This window comes from Aspergillus lentulus (genome assembly GCF_001445615.1).
Source record: "Aspergillus lentulus DNA, contig: Alt01, strain: IFM 54703, whole genome shotgun sequence".
In the NCBI taxonomy this organism is placed as follows: domain Eukaryota; kingdom Fungi; phylum Ascomycota; class Eurotiomycetes; order Eurotiales; family Aspergillaceae; genus Aspergillus; species Aspergillus lentulus.
The window spans coordinates 2078302-2102646 of record NW_028322123.1 but is presented as its reverse complement, the minus strand read 5'-3'; the positions used below and the strand labels follow the sequence as shown (position 1 = coordinate 2102646).

General features: G+C 51.9%; 7 protein-coding genes across 7 annotated transcripts; 3 read left to right on the top strand and 4 right to left on the bottom strand.

Moving 5' to 3' along the window:
• Positions 1-200: 200 nt before the first annotated feature.
• Positions 201-5419, bottom strand: ALT_0658 (putative ABC transporter; the record flags this gene model as incomplete). Its single annotated transcript, XM_089599013.1, has 13 exons — positions 201-329; positions 381-425; positions 489-942; positions 1009-1298; positions 1346-1597; positions 1647-2208; positions 2260-2337; positions 2393-3158; positions 3210-3334; positions 3389-3487; positions 3534-3656; positions 3709-4841; positions 4892-5419. 13 exons carry the CDS (start codon positions 5417-5419, stop codon positions 201-203), a joined length of 4584 nt encoding a protein of 1527 aa, XP_089456677.1.
• Positions 5420-7563: 2144 nt separating this feature from the next.
• Positions 7564-8682, bottom strand: ALT_0657 (RNP domain protein; the record flags this gene model as incomplete). The annotated part of the gene is made up of 1 exon (XM_033556117.2): positions 7564-8682. The coding sequence occupies one exon, from the start codon at positions 8680-8682 to the stop codon at positions 7564-7566; it is 1119 nt and encodes a 372-aa protein (XP_033412008.2).
• A 1754-nt stretch (positions 8683-10436) lies between these two features.
• On the top strand, positions 10437-12420 carry ALT_0656 (NADP(+)-dependent, decarboxylating phosphogluconate dehydrogenase; the record flags this gene model as incomplete). The annotated part of the gene is made up of 5 exons (XM_089599012.1): positions 10437-10453; positions 10735-10922; positions 10984-11435; positions 11495-11923; positions 11980-12420. The coding sequence occupies 5 exons, from the start codon at positions 10437-10439 to the stop codon at positions 12418-12420; spliced, it is 1527 nt and encodes a 508-aa protein (XP_089456676.1).
• An 858-nt stretch (positions 12421-13278) lies between these two features.
• Positions 13279-14227, top strand: ALT_0655 (anticodon-binding domain-containing protein; the record flags this gene model as incomplete). The annotated part of the gene is made up of 3 exons (XM_033556115.2): positions 13279-13412; positions 13499-13994; positions 14066-14227. 3 exons carry the CDS (start codon positions 13279-13281, stop codon positions 14225-14227), a joined length of 792 nt encoding a protein of 263 aa, XP_033412006.2.
• A 471-nt stretch (positions 14228-14698) lies between these two features.
• ALT_0654 (glycoside hydrolase family 15 protein) lies at positions 14699-16874 on the bottom strand (the record flags this gene model as incomplete). Its single annotated transcript, XM_033556114.2, has 3 exons — positions 14699-14923; positions 14983-15047; positions 15113-16874. 3 exons carry the CDS (start codon positions 16872-16874, stop codon positions 14699-14701), a joined length of 2052 nt encoding a protein of 683 aa, XP_033412005.1.
• Positions 16875-19267: 2393 nt separating this feature from the next.
• ALT_0653 (putative nucleotide-sugar transporter) lies at positions 19268-21199 on the top strand (the record flags this gene model as incomplete). Its single annotated transcript, XM_089599011.1, has 2 exons — positions 19268-19729; positions 19904-21199. 2 exons carry the CDS (start codon positions 19268-19270, stop codon positions 21197-21199), a joined length of 1758 nt encoding a protein of 585 aa, XP_089456675.1.
• A 584-nt stretch (positions 21200-21783) lies between these two features.
• On the bottom strand, positions 21784-23767 carry ALT_0652 (DNA-(apurinic or apyrimidinic site) lyase APN1; the record flags this gene model as incomplete). The annotated part of the gene is made up of 5 exons (XM_033556112.2): positions 21784-22738; positions 22796-22930; positions 22986-23105; positions 23163-23199; positions 23266-23767. The coding sequence occupies 5 exons, from the start codon at positions 23765-23767 to the stop codon at positions 21784-21786; spliced, it is 1749 nt and encodes a 582-aa protein (XP_033412003.2).
• Positions 23768-24345: the final 578 nt, after the last annotated feature.

The window sequence follows — 24345 nt, the reverse complement described above, 5'->3', positions numbered from 1 at the left end:
TCAGCCATGTAGGCATCAGGAGATATATGCAATAGCGAACGCACTTTGGAGCTCCTATCTAACTGTACAAATACTGGAATGATATATACTCATTTTCAATTCTCGCAAGGAAGTCTGCAATTATTGGATATCTAATCATAATACATAATACGTAACCCTAACCATAACTGAGCAAAAAGGTCGTGGCTCTGGTAATACTATCACTGTACAATCTTCTTCGCCTTCCGCGCACTAATCCACCGCTTCAGATCCCCCACGCCATGAAGATAAAGCCAGGAGAAGAAGTAGACCGCCGCGAAATTAAACAGGGTGAAAGCCCAGAAGATCCCCTGCGTTTGTCAGCTCGTCATTCGCGTGCAACAATAGTCGGAGACACTTACGTAGGAACGCCACTTATGCGAGTAGAAGACGTTGTAACTGGCCGCCTGAACGGAGATATTAGTTCCGCTATAAGACATGTATGAAGACGGGGAGGAGGGAGAACATACATATGCATCACCGATGGAATACGGGCAATACGAGCATAGGCCACCCGCAGCGTCTTCGACATACCCGCCAGCCTGTTTCGCAAAGGCGCTGGCGTAGCTCTGGCAGGTCTGGCCAGGTGGGGGCGAAAACTGGGTCACCTCCCTGCTGACGCAGCGGACGGGGATATTATGGGTGAGGACGCCGAGGAAGCCCTCGAGGAGGTAGTGGAAGGGGGTGAGCCAGTACATCCAGGACTGCCAGAAGTGGGGGAGGGCGACGTAGGGGACGACGACGCCGCAGAAGGCGACGACGAAGGTGAAGAAGCAGGGGACGAGGAGGGAGGCGAAGAGCTCGTTGGGGGAGAAGGCGGCGATGAACTGGCCGAAGCTGACGTAGTAGAGCTCGAAGACCATGAGCAGCATCCAGGTGTAGCCGGAGCTGAAGGAGTCACGAGGGTACCAAATACCCCAGTACCTGGTTGTGTTAGTGGTGTGAGACGGCTAGAGCTTGGTTGAAAGGGGGCGACTCTGGTGAGCTTACCAGCAGTTGAAGTAGATGGATCCTGCGACGACGGAGTAGGGGAGCTCCGGGAGGATGGCGCTGGTGACCATCGCGATCCATGAATAGATCTTCGAGTTGGCCTCGCGTGATTCGTAGAGGTTCCGGAAGTGCAGGAACCTGGGCTGGAGCTGCTGGATCAGGGGCGGCGAGATGGTGAGAGTCATGAAGATCGAGAAGAGCCGCGATTGCATGTCGATGAAGCTATTTCCCAGATGCCAGAAGGTAAACGTGTTGAAGAGTCCGGTGAAGATATGGAGAAGGAATTTGCCCTGTTGCTGTTAGCTTCAACTCTCCGATGACGAAACTGCACACTCACGAGAGTATACTGTGGGGATCTCCAGTATGCGACGAACGCCCGCTTAGTGACAGCCACGATCTGGGTCCAGATGGGCATGGCGTATTCCCGGTCGTCGTCTTTGTTCTGTCTGATTTCGCGATTGCGACGGGAGTCGATAATTTTGCCAATCTCCTCGGCCAGTTGTTTGCATTGAGGAGACTGGGCCCAGACATCTCCCCAGTCCTTCCCCTTATAGTCCGGATTGCCGGCGCCGATGACCTCGAGCATATACTGGGAACTATGTCAGTTTAAGCTTAAGCGGACGAGGTGTGAGACGTACTTCTGCAGGATTCGCATGAGGCGGACATTTCTTAGCCCCGTTCGACTCGAAATACTCAATGAGAGTCTTCGAGTCCTGTCCCAGCTCTCCATTGTACACAACCCTACCTCCACTTTGCAACAGCAGGAGATCATCGAACTCTTCGAACAGAACCGCAGACGGCTGGTGAATCGTGCACAGAATCGCTTGTCCAGCATCCGCAAGCCGTCGAAGGAACCGGACAATATTGAATGCAGCAAGAGAATCGAGGCCACTTGTAGGTTCATCCAGGAAGAGTAGAAGTTCAGGCTTACTTGCCAGCTCTACTGCAATGGTAAGCCGCTTGCGTTGTTCAGGGTTCAGGCCCACCCCTCCAGAACCCACAGTTGCACCGGCAATTGGGCGCATCTCAAGTAGGTCAATGATCTTCTCGCAATAGTCGTATTTCTCCTGAAGGGGGACTTCTTTAGGCTGCCGTAGAAGCGCAGAGAAACGGAGAGACTCCCGGACAGTTGCGGTGGGCTCATGGATATCCATCTGTTCAGCAAAACCAGTTGCTCTCTGGAAACTCTTAGGAAGTGGCCTAAAGGTGTAAGTGACGTCCATGGATGCGAACCGTGGCAGTAAGACCTACTTTCCATCTACTAAGAAGGTGCCAGTAACGACGCCAAAATTGATCCGCTGTGCCAAAGTATTCAATAGAGTTGTTTTCCTGTAATGGGCCGTGTTAGCTACTTGGTTTCAAAGTTATAATGGGCATGACTGACCCTGCTCCAGAAGCTCCCATCAAGGCAGTAAGGCGGCCGGGTTTAACATATCCATGTACATCCTGCAGAAGCTTCCTTTGCCCGCCCTCATAAGGGATGGTGTAGTTGACATCTTGCCAAGTGAAGATAGACGTGCTCTGAGCGATGTCTTTGACTTCACCCCCAGGCTCTCCGGGTTGAGTCTTCTCGGACTCAGCATTGGCAGCATTCTCTTTCTGGCCTGATTCCTCATCCTCAGGAAGCTCTTTATTTTTCACTGCTTCGTTAACATGCTTTGGCGCTTCGTTCCTCTTGAAAGTTGTAACTGAGCTGCCACCTTTGTTGGGTTGCTGCAATTCCGTACCGAGCATCGTCAAGGCGACGAAGAAAATCAACCACGCGAGGATGATGCCAAAGTTTCGCCATAAATGAGACCGACTGTATGTGAAAGCAGTCTTGATGTAACTCGAGCCTTGGACAACTAGCTGGTTCGGAGTGCTTCCCTGGACCGCGCAGCTTTGGTGACCGGGTTGCGCGCTGGGACCGTCTGGTACGATATTTGGCCTTACACACTGAATGTCGAGGTTGTAGAACTCATTGGACATGATAGCTTCAAACGCATATTGAACGGGGTTTATCCAGATCAGCCATTTGAACCACGGATGCATCTTCCATGGCGGGATGAGATAACCTAGAGTGACGTGAGAAATGGCGCCATTGGGAGAGAATTTCATCCTACCTGTATAGACGACCAGTGCTTGTATGGCAACTCCGGTAAGACGAGTAGCTGCTCAATTAGCAAGAAGCTTTCGTCGAGGAAAGCACGGTTGGTACGTACCGACGTCAAGAGAAGCAGACACTGCCCCGAGAGCTCGGAAGAAAGAATACATTGTCATTGTGAGAATGAAGATGAACAGGAACTGGATAAAGAATTGGGACGGCGTGCGAGAGAGATTTGCCATACTTGGATAAACAGTTAGCGAAAGTGCATGACTCGAAACCTGACAGGATGCATACAAGTATACAATCAACTCGAAAAGAGTGACCTGGACGAAGACCAATGGAACGTCAACAACCACCTGGGCTAGAGCATAGGCGGATGGGCGGTAGAAGGAGCTGAAAGAGTCAGTCTTGTACTGTGTTCTGCAGGAGATAGGCTTACAAGCTTTTGTGTTTCAGCATGATCGGTCGACTTTCGAAAGACGCTGTAAGTTCTGCCATGGCGAGTAAAGCATTGAAGAGGAGAATGAAGAACATGACGCCTCCTCGGGTGAATACACCACCGCTAGGACATGGATCAGTTTGAAAATCATCCTTCAGTGGACATATCGACGGACCTTGTGGGGGGAAGATTGTAGAATAAACTTCCTACGATCAAAGCTTGGAAGACCAAGATGCACCATTTTCCCACCAAGGTCTGTTTGTCGCCGTACATGATCAGAAATTGTCGACGAGTTAGAACGATGACTTGATCATAGAAGGGAATGGTGTAATTCTTCTTCGGCATTTCCTGCCTCGCCTGTTCACGTTCGTGCTCCTGCGTCTCCAACTCTTTCTCGAACTGGTCAATCTCCTGCAGGGCAGCCCTGTAGGTATCACTCTTGCGGTACACTCTCTGAAAGTCCTCACCAGATCTCGGGACTCGATCCTCCCATCCACTTTTGATACGCCGCGCGTGTGGATCACTGACCGAGGTCAAAAAGTCCGGGGTGGTCCACCGCGGGGGACATTCAAACCCTAGGCGTTCGAAATATGCCTTTGCCTCTTTGGCGCTTCCATAGTATGCGCACTTGCCCTCTTCGATCAACATGACCTTGTCAAACAAGTTATAAAGATTCTCAGAGGCTTGGTAGAGGGCTACAAGCGTGGAGACGTTCGCCATGTCGGTAAGAGTTCTCAGACTCTGCACATATTCCAGGGCAGTACTGGCATCAAGGCCTTTGGTCGAATTGTCCCAACATTGTGTACTGGCCTTGGTAATCATGGCCTCGGCGATGGATACACGTTTTTTCTCTCCTCCTGAGATACCACGGATGAGCTCGTTGCCGACTTTTGTGCCCAGCGCATGCTCAATCCAGAACAATTTGGCAATGGCAGAGAGAAACGTGTTTTGATAGTCCTTTCGGCTCTCCCCTGGAATGCGCGAAGCTTTGTCGGGAGTGCGAGTTTTTAGAGCGAACAACAGAGTATTCCGGACGGTCAACGTCGCATAATGAAGATCATCTTCGGGGTTATAGGACACTGCAGTTTTGATCAGGGAAAGTATACTTGCGGTGAGAATAAAAGTAGCAACTGTACCTTCAGAGCGGTATTTGTCGCCCATAAGTTCGGCATCTGCGCCGCCATAGCGTACATCTCCTTTAATGCTTTTATATCCTGCCCTCTGATTGCCAATCACCTTCAGAAAAGTGGAGCATCCAGACCCCGGCCGTCCAAGGACGAGGAGCATCTCGCCTGGTTTCACGCAGCCCTGAACACAGTCAGATAGTGCATTGACGAAAGTTATGAAGGAACACAGACGGTAAAGTCATCAAGTATTGTCCGTAATGGGTGATGGCCGGCACCAATTCCTTTCCTGCCTCTTGTCAAAAGACCTTTGATGAGTCTAGGCACAGCAAGAAAGATATCAGAGTTGGTAGGCTGCAGGGCAGCTCCCAGGCCAACCCCTTTCACTGTCAAGCCCTTCCATATGACACCAGCATGTCGAGTTTTCTCCTCGTCAGAAACTGATTTCCTTTCCTTGCCAAACATGTGAGACATCAGCTTCGCAATTTGAGCCATATCCTCAGGGCCTTCTTCGCTGCGGCTGGTCTGTCGACGGGAGAGAACACGGTTGATTTGGTCGTCACCGTACTGTCCATCACGAGTGGACTTGGAACTGACATCCTCGAATGCAGTCGATGGTTCATCGTCGATTGAAGAAGAGTCTTCAGTGTCGGAACCGGAAACTGCTGGGGAAGCTGCAGAATTCGCAATGTCATGAGAATATCGCCCTTGTGGGGAAGCATCCACCTCCTTTCGATGCTCTACGGCGCGCTCAGCGTCCATGATGCAGACCGCAAATTAGATTACATGTAGGATAAACGGTTTGCACATTGGAGACATAGAGGAAGCGTAGAAAAGGCCCTATAGATATCGAATACAGGCGACAAGACAGCCGTAGGGATGAGAAGAAAACAAATTACGTCAGGGACTTTCCAATGCAATGTCTTCCCCGGATGTCTAATCTGTTTTGACCGAGCATAATTGTGATTATCAGGTAGATCAATAAGCTCAGGGTCACATCACTATTGGCGAGAAGCATGAGCTCGGCATGATCCAGATGTCCGTCAACTGGATTCACGCCGATGCGAGCATCATATCGGAACACACAATAGCCGACTGTCCGATTGTATTGTGATTCCCATCGATGCAGTGTTCCGATCCAGGGATTTGCCCAGTCAGGTGCGCGTGTTCATCGATGGGATGGGCCAGAGGATCACAATGAGATCATCACTTGCGATCTGGATAGACCCGAGCATTCCGATAACCATTAGCCAAGACATGTGAACAATTCAGAATAACTCTGTAATTCAAGCTGAATCGGACCGTTGTCGAGCAACTGGGTCATCGTACAGAAGTGCATCGGATTGATGATCGAACCGAACCGAGAAGAGTAGTTAGTGACGTAGAGAATGTTCCCTAAAAGGGAAAAACTCTATAGACCAACGACTTCTCCATGTTTTGGCGTAGTACGAAGCATATAATATTGCATCGCCTTTTCTTGTGAGACTTTCAGGTCATTTTCGCAGCTCAAGATCCTCTTCACCGCTCGAACACATCATGAAAGCAAATTTATTCCTAGACTGAGCCTGCAGTTAGCGCAGTATATCTGCCGCATGGTGCGAATTTAAGCCGGGGATGATGCCTTGAAAATGGATACTATCCTCGTATCTCCCTATGAGCTAGAAGACCTTTCAACAGCATCAAACTTCCTTGATAGTCAAAAACTGGCCCTCAATATGAGTGAGTTACGTGCCTCTGCCAATTGTCGATCGCCAATCCTGTGGCCCTCGATAAATGCGGAGGCTGGGAGCTGGACCCAAAGTACTTGGTACCTGGTCAGCCTAACAACTAGCCCGACAGCTTAAGTACCCTCAACCCAATCAGGGCGGCTTGTCCAACGAATAGCGCCCGACTATCTATACATCTCTTCCCGTGCAAAGGAACACGATGCTGTCTGTCCAACAGCCCAGCCACCCCGACAGTCGATAGATACTTCACAAGGAAATCAACATGGCTGGGCCTGCCACGTCCCTTAAAACTACCCGGCCATGCACATGGTCCCTCGAAGAATTTTCCATCCCTCCTTTCTTTCTCTTATCTTCCTCTTCTTCACCCCTTACGGAGGATTTCCGTTTCTGAAGGTCTTGTTGGCCTTCATCTGCATACCGACATTCCCTCTTAGATCTATATATATACACACTTCTCCCCGAGGAGAAGAACCGAACGAAATGGTCAAAAAAAATATCACCATCGCGATTATCATAATCGTCATCTTCATCATCCTTGCACTGGCCGGCTTCGGCATCTATGCCATGCAAAACCACGTCTCCTTCTTCAAGAAACGGGCTGTGGATGAGGAGACCGTGGAAGAGGGGGGGTGACCTCTCCTTTCCACTTTATCACTGTTTACCGATTATGTCGACGACGATCACGATCACGATCACGAGCTTCCTTCTATGCTGTGCATGACTTTATGCATTACGATTTGAATTACACTATACTGCGCCATGTCTTTCATGAATCACGCCGTCTGTGCTCGATGTCGACGAGAGTACCTATGGGGGACGAGGATCAGCGCCTGTCACAGACCTTTCCCTCGACGCTCTCGATTTCGGACTTGATGGTTGAGTCGAAGCGAGAAACGAACAAACAACATAAATATTTATACATTGATCTATGTCTCATAGATATTTGCATCCATCCCGCCGTGGATATGGTTTATGCATGGGTTCTGGGGTTTGATTGATGTCCAAGTATGGGCAATGGTGCTTGGAGTTGGGTATATCATGCAACCGATTCTTTGAAAATACTTGCGACGGTACCTTATTATTTGTACTATATTTCATGCGATCAGTACATATACACAAAATGACACGTTTTACGAATCATTAATAGATAGAATTGATATACGCAATGAAAAATGCTGATCAACCAATAATCTTCAGTCCGCCCCTCGTCTTGCCCGGCTTCTTGACGCCGTCGTGCTTGACCTTCCCCCCGGCTTGACCTCCACCGTGACCGCCAGCGTTCTTCTTCCCGCCCTTGGTGTTCGTCGTCGGACGGATCTCCGTAGTGGCCCGTCGCAGCAGAATCGGATGTGAGCCAATGTACTTGCCCTGCATCTCCCTTGCAGCCGCGAAGTAGTCATCGCCGTTGCTGAAACTGACAAATCCATAACCCTTGCTCTTCTGGGTGCGCTTGTCCCGAATGACTCGCGCTTTCTGAACAGATGAATATCTCGCAAACGCTTTCAGTAACGAGTCGTCGGTCACCTCGCCCGCGAGGTTCCCCACGAAGAGTCGGAAATGCGCCGGATCCCATTCTAGCAGAGTCGGATCGGACCACGTCTGGCCACCGCCGGAACGCACAACGGTCTTGGCATTTTGCTCTGGGTGGCCTGGCACAGGTGTAGGTGTACTCGCCGCTGTCGCACTGGTCGGTGTGTTGGTTCCCACAGTAGCACCTGGCATTCCCGTAGCTCCGTCGCGACGACCTGCTACCTTGCCTCCTCCCGGAACTTCCTCCTTGTTGGCATAGGCGCTCTGCCACTGCGCAATTTGAGCTTCTGTCTCGGGATCTAGACCGGAGTCATTGCGTCCGTAATTCTTCCCCGTCCCTGTAGCGGTGAACGGATTCTGAATGTGAGGCACAGAGGGGCCATATGTGGTGTCACTGTACTGTGAGGAACCGTAATAAGTCGGTCCACCCTGGTATGTTTGCGGTGTCTGAGAGTAGTAACTACCGTAATTTGCAGCGGCCGGCGCCGAGTAACCCGCTGCAGTAGCTGGCGGCGTAGAGACGGCCGGACTGCTGGCTCGGTAAGGCTGACTGGAAGCTATGGCGCGAGGCTGGAACGCTGTGAAGGCATTATAGCCTGTCCGAGAGCCAGTTCCGCCATATCCGCTGCTGGCAGCTGGAGCCGTGTATGAGGGTGCGGCGGAATATGCAGGTTGGTAAGATGCGGCGGATGTGCTTGCGGATGCTGGTGGCCGCGCGGGCAGCGAAGATGGCGTTTGTTTGAGACCTGGAGGTGGCGGAAAGGACATGATGAACGGAGCGTTCGAAACAAGAGATACGGTATGGATGGTTGGATTGCGCCGCGTGCAGGAGTAGCAGCAGACACGTACCTTCAGGGCCTGACTGACGAGCAGTCACACGTCAGACGTCACGCCTGAAAAAGGTCCCGAATCCTGAATCTATATGATTTGAGGCAAGTGAATGATGCACAACCGCAGTCTGAATTCTCGACTTGTATCCTTCAAATCGCCGTGCAACTGGGTAGAAAGTAATGGAAGATTGGTGGTAGCCTCGACAGTTGCAAGAGGCAGTCAACTCTTTTGAGGCGACGAAAAGATAAGTTGAAGTGTCTCAGCAGCCGTATGTTTCGGGGAGAGTGTGTCGCGGAAGGCGTCGACAGGAGGTTTGTCTTTATCGAGAAGCGATGACTGAATCGCAAGAGAGGTCAATCCACCTTACTGTCCATGTTGCGCCAAGAGAAAGAAAACACTGCTGGTTCCTCCGGCCTACCGTACGGGTCTCCGGATAGCGGCAATTCATTGTTCCCGAGCAGCGGCTCAGCCACTGACTCCATGACTAAGCCGCCCAACGGATTGACCACAGAATGATGCAACCCCCACTCTAAGCCGCTTTGGGTAATGCAATAGCCGACAACGGCTTCATTGGGGACGAGACCTTCTGGATGAGTAATCCATGAGATGCTGTATTGTTCTTGAAATGCCAGTGAGTAGAAAAAGTCATCTTCCAGGCGGCAATTGGCATCTAAACTCCCTTGGTGTAGCAAAGCCTAGAGTGCTACTGACAGCTTATCAGATGGGTTCTGTATTCATGCCAGTGAAACTGCTAGAGTGCTAGACCGAATGCGACAAAAGCCCGGAGGAGGATGGTCTGAGGTACTAGATAATACAGAGTACAGACGAGTATAAAAGCCAACGTTTCCACGGAGATAACAGAAAGGTAGCCATGCCTTAGCAATCATGGCTAATAATATCTTAATCTTGATAGACGGAGTAATTATTCTTCATATCGTGATCGGAAGTATATGGGCTCTTTTGCTTCACCGAGCATGCCTGACTTGGAGGCACTAGCACCACTACCAGTTAGTCCACCACATTTTTTGGCTGTCTGCCCCTCCATGTACAGCTCCTGTGCCCCGCCATCAACTACCGTCATCTCCGAAGTTCCTTGCTCTGTTTCTACAATGAGGGGGGATATTCTTTCACTGTTAAGGGACCCTGTGAGAGTGTGTACGGAGTATGCAGTAGCATATCCAGTGTTCTTAAGAAAGGAGGATTACAATTGTCTATGTAGTCAGTGTTGAGACCATGTGCAGTTGTCGAACAATCCCACCATCCGTGGGATTGATTCATGATCAACTAATCTAAAGTAATCATCTGTATCTAGTTCCCATGGATGCTTCCAGCGTTACTCTATCTACGTAGACTGCAACTCACCGGACGACTCTGCTCCCTCACTTCCTTCTGGTGCCCCGCCCGTTGTCCACTTCTTGTCCTGTGCAGTGTCCCACCATGACGGAAGGTTGCTCCGTCAGCATCCAAGGTCCGTAATTAACTACACCTAATCCCTAGTAATAAAATAATAATAATCCAGCTCTGACATCTTCTTCTCTCTTCCCTTCTTCTCCTTTTCTTCTTCTCCGTTATCCATTCTATACCCTCGTCTTCTCATCATCTTCTATTGGAGCTGTTTCTGTAGATTCCCTATCTACGGTCTATCTCCTTGAACTTCATCCCACCTATACCCCTCTTCTCTGTCTTACATCATGTCTGACCAAGCTGTGTAAGTACTCTTGAGTTTGTCCGCTTCCATCCACTACATCATCATCACTCTATCCCGTGGTTTTCAATCCCCTACGCTATCTTTGCGGCGTTGATGGCAACGTCGCAAAGCTATACGTTGCGCTGGACAAGCTGGCTCTTGAGCTATAAGGAGCTCAAAATTGAGCTTGTTGGAATTTTCAACCCTACTACCGTTGAAACCATGCATTTCCAGCTCCGCCAATAAATCAATTCCCAGTTCTTTTTCAACTATTTACCTGAGAATCTACCAACTGACTTAAGCGCCCGTTTGGCCGGCATCAATGTCGGCGCACCGGCGCGTCCTTCACCTAGTGCTGATTTCGGTCTCATCGGTCTGGCCGTTATGGGCCAGAACCTGATCCTCAACGTTGCTGATCACGGTTTCACTGTCTGCGCTTACAACCGTACGACCTCCAAGGTCGACCGCTTCCTTGAAAATGAGGCCAAGGGTGAGGCTCTCACTGATAAGTCTTCAATTGAGGGAACGCCAAACTAACAGATTCAATCCAGGCAAGTCCATTGTCGGTGCTCACTCTGTCGAGGAGTTCTGCGCCAAGCTGAAGCGCCCCCGCCGTATCATGCTGCTGGTCATGGCTGGCAAGCCTGTCGACGACTTCATTGAGTCTCTCCTCCCCCACCTCGAGGAGGGTGACATCATTATCGATGGTGGTAACTCCCACTTCCCCGACAGCAACCGCCGCACCAGGTACCTGAAGGAGAAGGGCATCCGCTTCGTCGGCAGCGGTGTTTCCGGTGGTGAGGAGGGTGCCCGCTACGGCCCCTCTCTGATGCCTGGTGGTAACGAGGAGGCCTGGCCCTACATCAAGGACATCTTCCAGAGCATTGCCGCCAAGAGCGACGGCGAGGCTTGCTGTGACTGGGTTGGTGACGAGGGCGCTGGTCACTTCGTCAAGATGGTTCACAACGGTATCGAGTACGGTGACATGCAGCTGATTTGCGAGGTATGCCACGTCTTTTTTCTCAGATACTCTGCAGGGACAGGCCACTAACGTGACAACAGGCTTATGACATCTTGAAGCGTGGTCTGGGCATGCCCGTCAACGAGATTGCCGATGTCTTCGCCAAGTGGAACAAGGGTGTCCTGGACTCGTTCCTGATCGAGATCACTCGTGACGTTCTCTACTTCAACGACAACGACGGCACTCCCCTCGTCGAGAAGATCCTTGACAAGGCCGGCCAGAAGGGTACCGGCAAGTGGACCGCCATCAACGCTCTCGACCTTGGCATGCCCGTCACCCTGATCGGTGAGGCCGTTTTCGCCCGTTGCCTGAGCGCCATCAAGGACGAGCGTATCCGTGCCAGCAGTCTCCTCGATGGCCCTACCCCCCTGTTCACCGGTGACAAGCAGGCTTTCATCGATGACCTCGAGCAGGCTCTGTATGCCTCCAAGATCATCTCCTACGCTCAGGGCTTCATGCTCATCCAGGAGGTAAGACACTGCTCATCTCCCTAGGCTACACGCAATGACTGACAAGAATTGATTAGGCTGCTCGCGAGTACGGCTGGAAGCTGAACAAGCCTTCCATTGCCCTCATGTGGCGTGGTGGCTGCATTATCCGTTCCGTCTTCCTCAAGGACATCACCAACGCTTACCGCAACAACCCCGACCTGGAGAACCTCCTGTTCGACAACTTCTTCAAGGCTGCCATCCAGAAGGCTCAGCAGGGCTGGAGAAACGTCGTCAGCAAGGGCGCCCTCTGGGGTATCCCCACTCCCGCCTTCAGCACTGCTCTGAGCTTCTACGACGGCTACCGCACCCGGGACCTCCCTGCCAACCTGCTGCAGGCTCAGCGTGACTACTTCGGTGCTCACACCTTCCGCATCAAGCCCGAGTGCGCCAACGAGAACTACCCCGAGGGCAAGGATATCCACGTCAACTGGACCGGCCGTGGTGGTGACGTGTCCGCTTCCACCTACGTTGTTTAAAATCTGACGGAGACACGACGCACTGCGCTGGACGTAAGACCTCGTTGCCCTGAGAGGAAAGTGTGACTCGAAACTGCAGGATGGCCTGTCTATGGCTTGGGGGCACATAGATGATGATGGTAAAAAATGACTTATATCAATGTACTTAGATGCATGTTTCTTTAATGGTCCTCACGGAAATGGATGAATGTTTCTCTGTTCTAGTACAAGGCTGTAGTACGAGTCATAGTGAACCGAAAGACCTTTGAATGATGTAGAAATGCCATTAGACACCATATTGCTACTGTAGAGAGAAGAAGTGGTTGTGTACATGATTTGCTCATCAGTGATGCCGCTAGACTCGATTGGGCGGCGAAGGAGCTGCCCGCAGTGCAACGTTGTTCCATCTCCAAAACACCCTGACCTCTCCGTCGACGACGTCCACCGTCTTCCCTCTTCTGAGCCAGCAGCCACAGCCAATCATCCTGTCTGCTTGGCAGTGACTTTTTTTCCAATATTGTTGATTTTCTTCATTCTTGTATTGGTTGCATCGATTCGTTCTTGTCGTTATTCCTTTCTGCCGTCGCTCCTTTGTCTACCTATTTCCGTCTTCCCGCAACGTCCCACTTGGTTCGACCTGGTCGACTTCATCACTGCGGCGAAGAACTGATTGCGGCGGACATCCTGACCTTAAAGGACGACCTCCATTGAGTGAAAATTGGGAGCAACTTCCTACGGTCGGCTTGCCGTTTTGTACCACTGCGGCTCGGTCGGCGCATACTCGTCGATACAGCAGCTACCTTCGCTCCAGTTCCCGGCAGACCTAGGGGTATTTGATTGCCTCCTTTTCGACTTGCTTCTGTCGAGGGCGGCATTCATATGGCAGAGAATAAGCGCCACGGTGTCGGAGTGAAAGCACCAGCGCAAGGTCCCGCGGGTGCAGCTACGAGTGCGGGAATGGCAGCTGCCATGGTGCCGTTGGAGGTGGCATTGAGCGGCGCAATTGGCGCACGGTGAGTACTATTTCCCTTGGGATGCTCTGGCGCAACTGGAGCCTGCAAGCCCCCTATGTTCTCTAGCTGAGTGTTTCCCATGATAGCATTCGCATTAGTACTGCACCCCCCACATCTTCTACGATCGAGGGCACTCTATTCACCGCCTGTCCCATCACAAATCTCGTTGCTATCAACACAGCCGACGGCAAACAGACACAAGCGGGCGATTACCGCATTATCCCGGTATCGCGGATCCAGTCATTCCAGCTCCTGTCGCTTGCTCCAAATGTCAACTCCGCTGAAGGCCCGTCCTTCTCCGATGCCGTACCTCCGCTGCATGCGCTTGATATTCGGGCATTGAGGGCTCGAGAGGCCAGCGCCATTGGCAAAGCGCAGGAGAGTGAGGCGCGGCGTGGAAAGGGTGTCACGAAGGAGGCACAGGAGATCTTCGATGCGTTTAGCCGCACAATGCCGGCACGGTGGGACGGGCCCAACATTGTCGTGGCAGATGCTGTCACCATTGCGCCTCCTTATCATGTAGAAGATTGTCGATCAATCGTGGCCGGTGATACGGCTGCTCTGAGCAGAGTGCGCAAAGTGGTACGTACATCAACCCCTTCAGTCTCGTTTCAGCCCGGGGAAACCCGAAGCTAACAGGTCTCGTGTTACAGCTTGAAATGGAGCGCAAGAAGATTGAGCTCCGCAATGCCAGTACGACGATCGGCACGGCAGGGGCCTTTTCACGGTCTGCGTCGGTCAAGGATACTCGTACCTCAGCTAGCACAAGTCCTTCACCCGGGCCTGGTGCTGCTGGGCAGAGGAAAGGGGGTTAACGTGGATCTGAATTTCAGAGGCTTACTCCCTAGGCTCATTCAAGGCGAAGGTATGTGGGGTGAAACCACCTGTCGCGCCAAAACAGAGCAAGCATATTGCGGGAGAGTAGCGCCTTGACGACATGATGCATTTAACCAGACAGATAGAAGGCGGGGATGTGGAAAACGAAATAAGCAACGGACAACAATATACATTTGAAAGAACTCGCCGGATGCTGAGCTGTCTCAGTTCCTATGAAGGCAGGTGGTCGGGAGGGAATAGGATGCAAGTGTCCCTGGCTGGTAGACCTGCCCAAACAACCTAAGTGATCATACGAACAATCCAATTGCTCTTAGAGTAAAGAAAAGAGAACAAATCCTATTTTGCTTCTAGCCTGTGAAAAGTAAAGAACCTAAAATCGACCTACGGAAAGTCTAAGACTGAAATAACCTCCAGACCGTACGAAACCAACCCCACCATGCGCAACCACATTAAGAATTCTGCTCATCCTGATCCCGACCTATCTTCTCAAGATTGAGCGCCGCACTGACACAGGCCAGATGGCTGAACGCCTGTGGGGTATTCCCCATCTGCTCGCCGGAGATGGCGACCTCCTCGGAGAACATGCCCAGGTGGTTCGAGTAGGAGAGGATATTGTCAAAGTGGGCGAGGGCGAGTTTCCAGAGGTTCGGGATGGGCACGTTGTATTTTGCGGCCTGTTTTGTTTTCCTTTTCTTAGTAGCTGATCTGCGGAGGGACGGATACTGAAACCTACGCGGGCCATGGCTTCCACGAGCCAGAATGTGACCATGATGAAGGCGCCTTCGCGGCCGCCGACGCCTGTTATGTTTTTGTTAGTGATGGGATGGGGAATGGGCTGGGATGGGAGGAGGGATGGGAGGTACCGTCGCGAGCTTTCTCGTGGTCGTAGCGAAAGACCATCTTTGCGCTGGAGAGGCCCTGCTCATTCGGATTCTGGAGGATTTTCTCGAGAGTGCTGATGAAGCGGGGGTCGTTGGGCGGGCAGAAGAAGACGAGCGGGGCGATCATGACGGCGGCGTCGAGGACGTCACGGCTCTCATAGCTCTGGGTGAAGTGGCCGCGGTCAAAGTTGTAGCCGCGCTCCATGATCTCGTCGTAGAGCTCGTCGCGGATCTGGATCCATTTGAGGCGTTCCGGGCAGGGGAGGCTGGAGCGCTTCTCGCAGAGGCGCACGCCGCGGTCCAGCGCCACCCAGAGCATGATCTTGGAGTAGAGGAAATTCTGGATCTGGCCGCGGGACTCCCAGATGGACATGTCCTTTTCGTGGCGCACCTCGATCACGTAGTTGACCATGCGCCGGATCGCCAGCCACTGGTCGTAGGTGATTGGGTTGCCGTGCTTGTCGTACAGGTAGATGCTGTCCAGCAGCTCGCCGTAGATGTCTAGTTGCGTGTGGAAGACGGCCGCGTTGCCGATGCGCACGGGCTTGCTGCACTTGTACCCTTCCAGATGGCTCAGCTCGACCTCGGGGATCTCGTACTCGCCGCGAATGGTGAACATGAGCGGCAGGAAGGGCCGCTTCGAGCCCGGCCCGGCCTCCTGCTGCGCGTGCGGGAAGATCCGGTCGAAGATGAAGTTCACGTACGCCTCCGCCTCCTCGCTGTAGCCCATCTTGAGGAAGACGTAGAGGGTGAAGGCCGTGTCGCGGACCCAGGAGTACCGGTAGTCCCAGTTGCGGCCGCCGCCCACGTTCTCCGGCAAGGAAAAGGTGGGCGCCGCCACGATGGCCCCCGTGGGCTTGTACGTCAATAACTTCAGAATGAGCAGGCTCCTCTCCACGGTTTCCCGGTAGTGACCGCGGAAGGTGCACTGGCGGGTCCACCAGGTCCAGTAGTCGAACGTCTCCTCCTCCAATCTGTCGAGGTAGGATTCCATCATGGCGTCGCTGGGCAGGATCTTCTCGGGGCTGTGGATGACAAAGGTCATGCTCTGGCCCTGGGACAGTTTGATCCAAGCGACCAGGCCGCGGCCCTGCATGCCTGGCTTGTCCTCGATGCTGAACTTCACCTGGGGAAATCCCACCTTCTCGACCTGCTTGGAATGGGCGAAGATCTCCAGTTGGAGTTTCTCCGTGTCACTCTCAAAGTGGACGGTCTGGAGTTGATGCTTGCTCAGATCGTCGTTGAGTTTGGACCGGGTGGTGTGGGTGTCCCGGGCGTAGTTGAACGCGGGGAAGATCTCCACCTGCAAGTCCATATTTCCCCGGCTGCAGTCCAGCTTCCTGATCACGCCGGAGTGCCGCAACCCGGACTTGAACCGGTTGACCCCGGGCTCGTTGCAGGGACAATACCCGGACAGGATCCTGGCCGACTGGGCGCTCTTCTTGGGCGCCACAGGGAAGTAGTCCAGCATGGTCACCACGCCATCCTCGTTGGTCCATCGTGTCTCGAGCATATTGGAGTACGGCAGGTACCGCTGCTTATTGAGGATATTGGGAGCAGACGAAGGCGGGCAAACGCTGAAGTAGCCCCCTTTCTGGGTGTCTAGCAAGCGGCAGAAGACGCTCGGAGAGTCAAAGACAGGCCAGCACATGTAATCTATGCTGCCATGCTTGCTCACAAGGGCACAGGTGTGCATGTCCCCGATGAGCCCATAGTCTTCTATGGCATTGTACGTAGTGGCCATGACGGATAATCAGAGAGAGAGGAGTATCCTCAGAGATCACGGACGTAGTTGATGATAATGGGGATTCTCCTGAGTATCAAAAACAGCTATTGCGTGTCTGCAATGACTGGAGCTGCTAGACAGCACAGAGGATGCAAGAAGCTGATGAGGGGCCCGGGGATAGGGCCAACTTGTCTCGTAATATCCATCTAAGGATTATTTCATCCCTTGTGCTTCTGGACATAGTAACGACATGATGATGATGATGGTGGTGGTAGTTATGACCGTGATATCTTCTGCTTTCTGCTATTCGGATGCAGTCACCGTATCGGGACTGTACTATGAAGAAGAGTCTGGCCGAAAGCTTCCAGCGACAAGAGATGATGGAATTGAACCATCACGGTGAGAGACTCGAAGGCACCGAATCATATGCACATCCGAAGCTCATTGAGTTTTATCCAGTATGTGATAGATCATACATCCTCGGTTGGAGGTTGTTTATTTGGACTGGAAGAGTCCAGCCTGGAGAGTGGATATCGAGACTTCTATGGAGTAGTAGTACCTTTTGACTTGCCAAGAAATAATGATCACAGTTGCTCCCGTGACTTCTCACCGTCTCTTCTTTCATTTCTATATGCAAACTCCTCTTAGTCAATCTTGGCAACTTCCAGATGATTTCTATCTTCAATGAGGATGGAATGTCGTCAAGGTCGTCAAAGACCTGTATAATCCCTGTATTTAGTCCAGGCTGTGATATCATGGCCTTCATCATCATTGCACAAGTTGTAGGGCTTCGGCCTATGGAGTAAGTAAGGTATGGAGTATCGGCCTCGGACATGGCATCCACCAATTGTGGCTGAGAAGAAGTCCATGAATCCACCAGGGTCGATATTAATATTGACCGCATTATTATTATTAATCAGTTAAGACATTCTTCATGGTTAGGTAGGCAATCGAACCGTCTGATAAACGTTCGTCAAGGTCAACTTAATTAGATCCTAGATGGATATCCATGGGCTGGCCTGGAAGACTCCTATCGGATCCTTTCTTCCTATGCATCAAGGAAGGATACTAAGGATAATAAGGATCATGAAGAATGATTAGGATAATTAACCCCGGATCGTCCGGAAGGACCAACAGTAAAATGATGACCCTACAAGATTTTCATCCACAAGGCACAACTTCCGTGCATTAGCAGAGATGTCGGGGACTCTTACAGGGAGGTTAAAAGGAATCTAGGGTCAGCCGGACCCATTTACTAGACTCTTCCTAGGCGAGACTAACAGGGGGCTAAAGCAGCCAAGAGTCAGTTCTCCATTATTATTATCATCATTATTATTATTATTAGCGAGGTATCACAGGCAGCGGAGAGTCATTCTATGACTGTTCTTTGCTCCAGTCAGTATCAGAATAGACCTGTTTTTGCTGAAGGTTTCTTTCTTTTGGGATAGAAATCATGCCAGGTCAAGTCAGGCAATCAATGATCTCATGGATCTTATAGCTATGGTCTGTGGAGGATGTCCTGCCCAAGGTACCGTTTGTATGGGATCGTCGGCCAAAAGTTACCTGACCCCTCTCTCCTTAAACTTTGGATCTGGGGGCTGTTGTCTGTTGATCAACTCACACGACTTTTTCGGATATTGCACAATGGAATTAATAACCCATGCAGTTATTGATAGACTAACCAGAATAATAATTGGGCAGATAACTATGGAGCAAAAGCAGAATTAAAAGTAAGTAGATAAACTAGTCAAAGGTCAGTTAGGCATGATCCTGATTGATGACTGTAAACTAAGAACTAACTAACGAGATAGATCTATCTATCTCTTAGGTACCTTACCATCTCAGTCTCCCTCCTCTTTTGATCCTAATAAACTTCATTTTATTTCCTCCATCCCCAATCCATCGCGCCCTTGCATCAGGTCGGGGCGGTGTCTTCCCTTTTTCTTTTCTCTGTATCTACGACAAGAAGTTTGCCTACCTGCAATATCTCTCATTTTTACCCCTTTCGTCCTGGTCTGCATTGATTCCTTTCCTTTTTGTTTTTCTTTTTTTCCTTGCTCCCTCTTGCTCCTCCTGTGAGCAATCTTATTGTTGTCAGTATTATCATTCATTCTGCCATACGGAAGGACGGTCAATATCCCTGCATCTCCCACGAGACCTGTCAGATCAATTGATCTTCGTCTCTGCATTCCTTTGTGCCCTTATCAATTCCCTCGAGCTCTCCAGCTGTGATCTCATTCAACCCGACTGTCATCCACTGAGGCAAATCTTCGCGTTTATTTATCAATCGCTGATGGATTCCACTGCGCCCTAGCAGATCCGTCTCTTCCTCCCTCGTTGTGTCTCTCTTTTTCCTTTCCCCTTGATTATACTCCTGTTTCCCGTCTTACCTCTACATATAACCTTACAAAATGGGGCTATCGCCGGCTGGAAGTCACCATCGACGTCGAAGCTCCGTCCTCACAGGCGCAGGACCCTCATCGCTGGCCGCCCCGACCGAACAGAGGGAGGATCATTCCAGAGCCATTGGCGAGGCGGTCAACCACAAGCGCGACGAACAGAAACCCTTGACGGCCGATGACGCAGACGTCTCCGATCTGTCTTCAATCGCAGAAAGTGTGGAGATGGATTATGTGAGCTCTGACGATGAGCTCCACGATGATGAAGAAACCGGTCTCACAGCGAAACAACGACGTCAGAGACGCCGACGGAGGAAACAACGGAGGCAATTGGATGCTCGCATAGCTGATGTCAAGTCCTCCCGATATGATATCCTCTCGATGGGTTTAGCAGATCGGAACGTCGTCAAGAGACTGCTTGTCAATGCGTGTCTCATCCTCTTGTGGTACTTCTTTTCCTTGTCAATCTCCGTTGTAAGTGATCCATCATCCCTGACCCCTGCCTTTGGCGGGGAGAAGCCGACTCGGGACTTTGCATACTGACTCTTTTTTCCTCTGGTCAACTAGTACAATAAATGGATGTTCTCAGAAGACCGTGTTGTGTTTCCTTTTCCTCTTTTTACGACTAGCTTGCATATGCTCGTGCAGTTCAGTCTCGCGTCCTTCATTCTTTGGTTGATCCCGGCACTGCGCCCGCGACACCCTTCGTCCTCCTCGTCCGGTTCACCGTTCAGAAACAGTCATGATGCCTCCGAATCGACTCCCATTCTCACCAAACTCTTCTACCTCACCCGGCTCGTTCCCTGCGGCGCAGCGACGTCGCTCGACATCGGGCTGGGCAACATGTCCCTCAAGTTCATTTCCCTCACCTTCCTCACCATGTGCAAATCCTCCGCTCTCGCCTTCGTCCTTCTCTTCGCTTTCATTTTCCGACTGGAGACGCCCTCCGTCAAGTTGATTTTTGTCATAGCCACCATGACCGTCGGCGTCGTCATGATGGTCGCCGGAGAAACAGCCTTCAATGCTGTGGGCTTCGCTCTAGTCATCGCCTCCGCCTTCTTTTCAGGTTTCCGCTGGGGACTGACTCAGATTCTACTCCTGAGGCATCCGGCTACCTCCAACCCCTTCTCCACCCTCTTCTTCCTCACTCCCGTCATGTTTTTCTCGCTGATTATTATCGCTCTGACCGTTGAAGGCCCTGCCAAGATCGCCGACGGCTTTGCCGCTCTGTCAGAGACTCATGGCGGCGTCTTTGCCGTCTTCCTGCTAATCTTCCCCGGTGTGCTGGCCTTTTGCATGATCTCAGCCGAGTTTGCTCTACTGAAACGTTCCTCCGTCGTCACCCTAAGTATCTGTGGCATCTTCAAGGAAGTTATTACGATCAGCGCAGCAGGCGTCGTGTTCCATGACCAACTGACCGCGGTCAATATTGCGGGTTTGCTTATTACCATTGCCAGTATTGGTTGCTACAACTACATGAAGATTTCCAAGATGCGTTCCGAGGCACGACGAGGCACCTGGGAGCGCAGCCCGAACCTGGACTCGGAAAGTGACGACTCCGGTCGTGCTCGTTCCCGTTCGCGTGGAACGTATCACAGAATTAGCGATCCGGAAACCAGCATCGTCACTCCGGTGTCGCAAGTGCCTACAGCTGACAACCTCGCTCCCGTCGATGGCTTGATTGGCGATCGGCGCTCGTTCCAAGTGCGGGCCAGCGGGGCCAGTAGCAACATTCATGGACTCACAATTTCTACGGGGAATCTGAGCGATAATGAGAGTCGACCGTTCTCCCCGCGTCTGGCCGGTCCGTCTCCGCTCAAGTCCGCACCGCCCGTAATCCTGACCGCCGACTCCCAATTTCCGCCTCGGGTGGGACGAGGCCCCAGCTCTGGAGGGAACTTGCAGCCGTCCACCGACCGGGCAGTGTCGGGAGAAAGACCTTGACCAGGAGCGACTTGGATTGTACGACGCTTTCATCGAAGCCACTGGTTTGGTTTCAAGTCTGTGTTCTCGGCTTCTGCCTGTGTCCGAGGCGTATCCTGCGAGTCTTCCCTCCTGTCAGTCTGGAACTAGCGGGACAGGAAGACGGCGGTGCTTGGATGGTCCAGAGCAGCGTCATTGACATACAGGGTGGACTTCAGCTAGATTTCTGTCACCGAACTCATGGGAAGGTATAGATGATCGAGCTGCGAATAGCTCGTGCACATATTGCAATTGACATCCTATGTTGAGGGGATGTTTCTGTTTTCGTTTTCGAGTGATACCAATGATTACTTTGACAATGCTGTCTATATATCCTCCGAGTTGGCCTATTGGTCTTGATTCCTTAGCTAGTTTGAGATCTCGCATGACAATACCCATGTCGCAACGTGATATTGTTTGATACCTCGCTCTATCAGAGTTCAAGTAACGGCAGCATTATTTCCAGCCATCATTTTCTCAGATAGCATCATCCTGCGTAGTGCCATTCGTTCTTCGGTTATAGTCACGTAGTATAGTATACAAGAGCCAGGGTCAAACTGCGGTAATCAATGGCTCTGACATCCTTCATCCTCGCTCTCTAGCTCATTCTCGCTCTCGCTCTCAACCTCCTTTTGAGGCCCCTTCCTCTTCTTCCCCGAGGTCTGCATCATCTCCATCACCGTCTTCTGGCCCTTCCCCGCCCCCGCAGCTTTATTCTTCTTCTTCTCTTCGGCCGCCAGTTTCCGCTCATACTGCTCCTGGTGTTTCGCGCGGAATTCGCGGCCCTCATCGGCGAGCTGTGCCTCGAGGGCCTTGAACCCGGGGCTGTCGGGGTCCATGCCGATGAGGGACTCGAGGAGGGCGATTTCGCGGGCCCAGACGCCCGGGTCCGGGACGAGAGCTTTCGCGCCGGTGGGTTTGGATTTGATCCGCTTGGGGGTCTTTTTCTTGCTGGTCTGTTCAGGGTCGGAGTCGAAGCCGGCTTCCGGGTCGGCCTCGGCGTCACTCGCTTCGTCCTTCTTGGTGGTGGGTGTTGTTTTGGCAGGGCGGTCGATGGGCGTCTCGAGAATCATGGGGAGGCCTTCGAGGCGCGGGTCGTTCATGATGTTGTGGAAGGCGCGGAGGCCCAAAAAGCCTGTGCCGATGTTGGCGTGGAGGTCGCGCTTGCTGCCGCGCGGGGCTTTGGAGTCGTTGAGGTGCAGGGCGCGGAGGTACTGCAGGCCGATTTGGTCTTCGAATTCCTTCATGAAGGACTGGTAGCCGGCTGGCGAGGAGAGGTCGTACCCTGCTGCGAAGCTGTGGCAGGTGTCTACGCAGATGCCGATACGGGAGTGGTGCTCGCGTGGGATCAGGGCGAGGAGGTCCCGGAACTCGGGGAGGTAGCCGCCGATTGTGGTGCCGTGGCCGCACATTGTCTCCAGGACGGGGACGACGGTTGAGGTGGCTTCAAGGGCGTTGGTCAGGGCCTTGGCGAGCCTTGAGAGGGCGTCTGAGAGGCTGCTTTGGTTGGCGCTTCCGGGGCTAGAGGATAGTTAGTGAACGGCCGGATTGGTATTCTCGGTGATGATCTGAGCCTACTGGAAGTTGTAGAGAGTAATTCCAAGCGCTTCGCAGCGGCGGAGATCATCTAGGAATGAATCGTATGCCTGCTTGGCCTTGGCCTTGTCCTCTTGGGCTAGGTTGACGAGATATGAGCCGTGGGGGAGTATGTGCCTGTGCCTGGTCAGTATTGTCAGATCAATAGAGTACGATGACTCTGTGTGCTTACTTCGCGCCGTCATACTTGTGTTCCAGACACATCTGACGGAACTGATCTCGATGATCATCTTGCAAGGGAGGGTTCTCCCATTTCCTCTGCGACTTCAGGAAGAGGGCAAATGAATTACCACTAGAGGGTACATCAGCCAAAATCCCCACTCAATCGGCCAGAATCTGCTTATAGTACCCGATGTGCATGCTGTTATGCACGGCATTGAAAACTCCTAACGTCATGAATATGATTAGCCCTGCCAGGAAATGCGTGTTGAGTGAACAGAGGAGGAATCAACCTTTTGCGGCACTGACATGGGCCCCTACGCACATGCGCACACCTTGTGTTCTGGCCCTCAGAGGAAGCATCTCGAGCTCCTTTTCCCGCTTGGTCTTCCTCTTTCTCGAGATCTTTCCCGTCACTGTAGTGGTCTCGTCTGCGTTGTCTGGCTCTGCCTGACTCCTCTTTCCCACCTTCGTATCAACGGTTATCTCAATCTCTTCCTCGACTTCTTCCTTTACCGAAACTCTAGATTTCTCTTTCTTTGGAGACACTCCCGGCTTCTTTTGCCCCAAATCGGCAGTAGCTGGACCGTCGATGATTTCCGATTTGCCCGGGGCTGGCGAAGCTCTCAATGCCTCGGTCGACTTGAAGCGCTTGGATCTCCTCAGCGGAGAGCTCTGCTCTTGCAGCTCGTCAATGTCTCGCTTTCTGTTCTTCGTTGGGTCGCTTCTTCTCGGACTTTGAGGGGAGGATTCGGAGACGGCGCTGGACGTCACATTGCGGGATCGTGGTGGCATCGAGTCTGCTGGACCATAAAATATGTTACAGAAACGAAGAAGGCGCAACAATTGTCTCAAGGTGAGAATTCCTCACTTCAAGGTGACGAGTTCAGTTGGCTCAGGTTTGATGCTTCAACGTTCGCGGAGGCGGAGAATCCTAGTTAGACGCCTGCTACTGCGACATGACATCCGAGTGTCATTGCGCACTCAGTTTATCAATATTTCCTAATCATTTTACAGACTATCAAATGCCTCCAAAACCACAAATATCTATAAGTCTTTCATTATTTCATCTGAGACTTTGTCTAGTAAATTTGCAGCTTCCCAGAGGCGAGGCCGTCCTTCGAATATTACCAAGTATAGGATAGCGTGCACGTGATCAGTAGCCAGGGCAACCGAAAGGGGCTGTTTATCGATAAACGGAAACTTGCGTAGTTCTCGACCTCAACTTTTATCTCGACCTTGCTCGACAATCCATCGACTGACGACTTTTTCGACTTACCCAATCGGCAAACTGACGCACTCAAGCCGTGATTGACGGCTCTGTGCCCTTGACGAATATTTTCACGACTCACCCCAGAACAATTCCTTTGGCC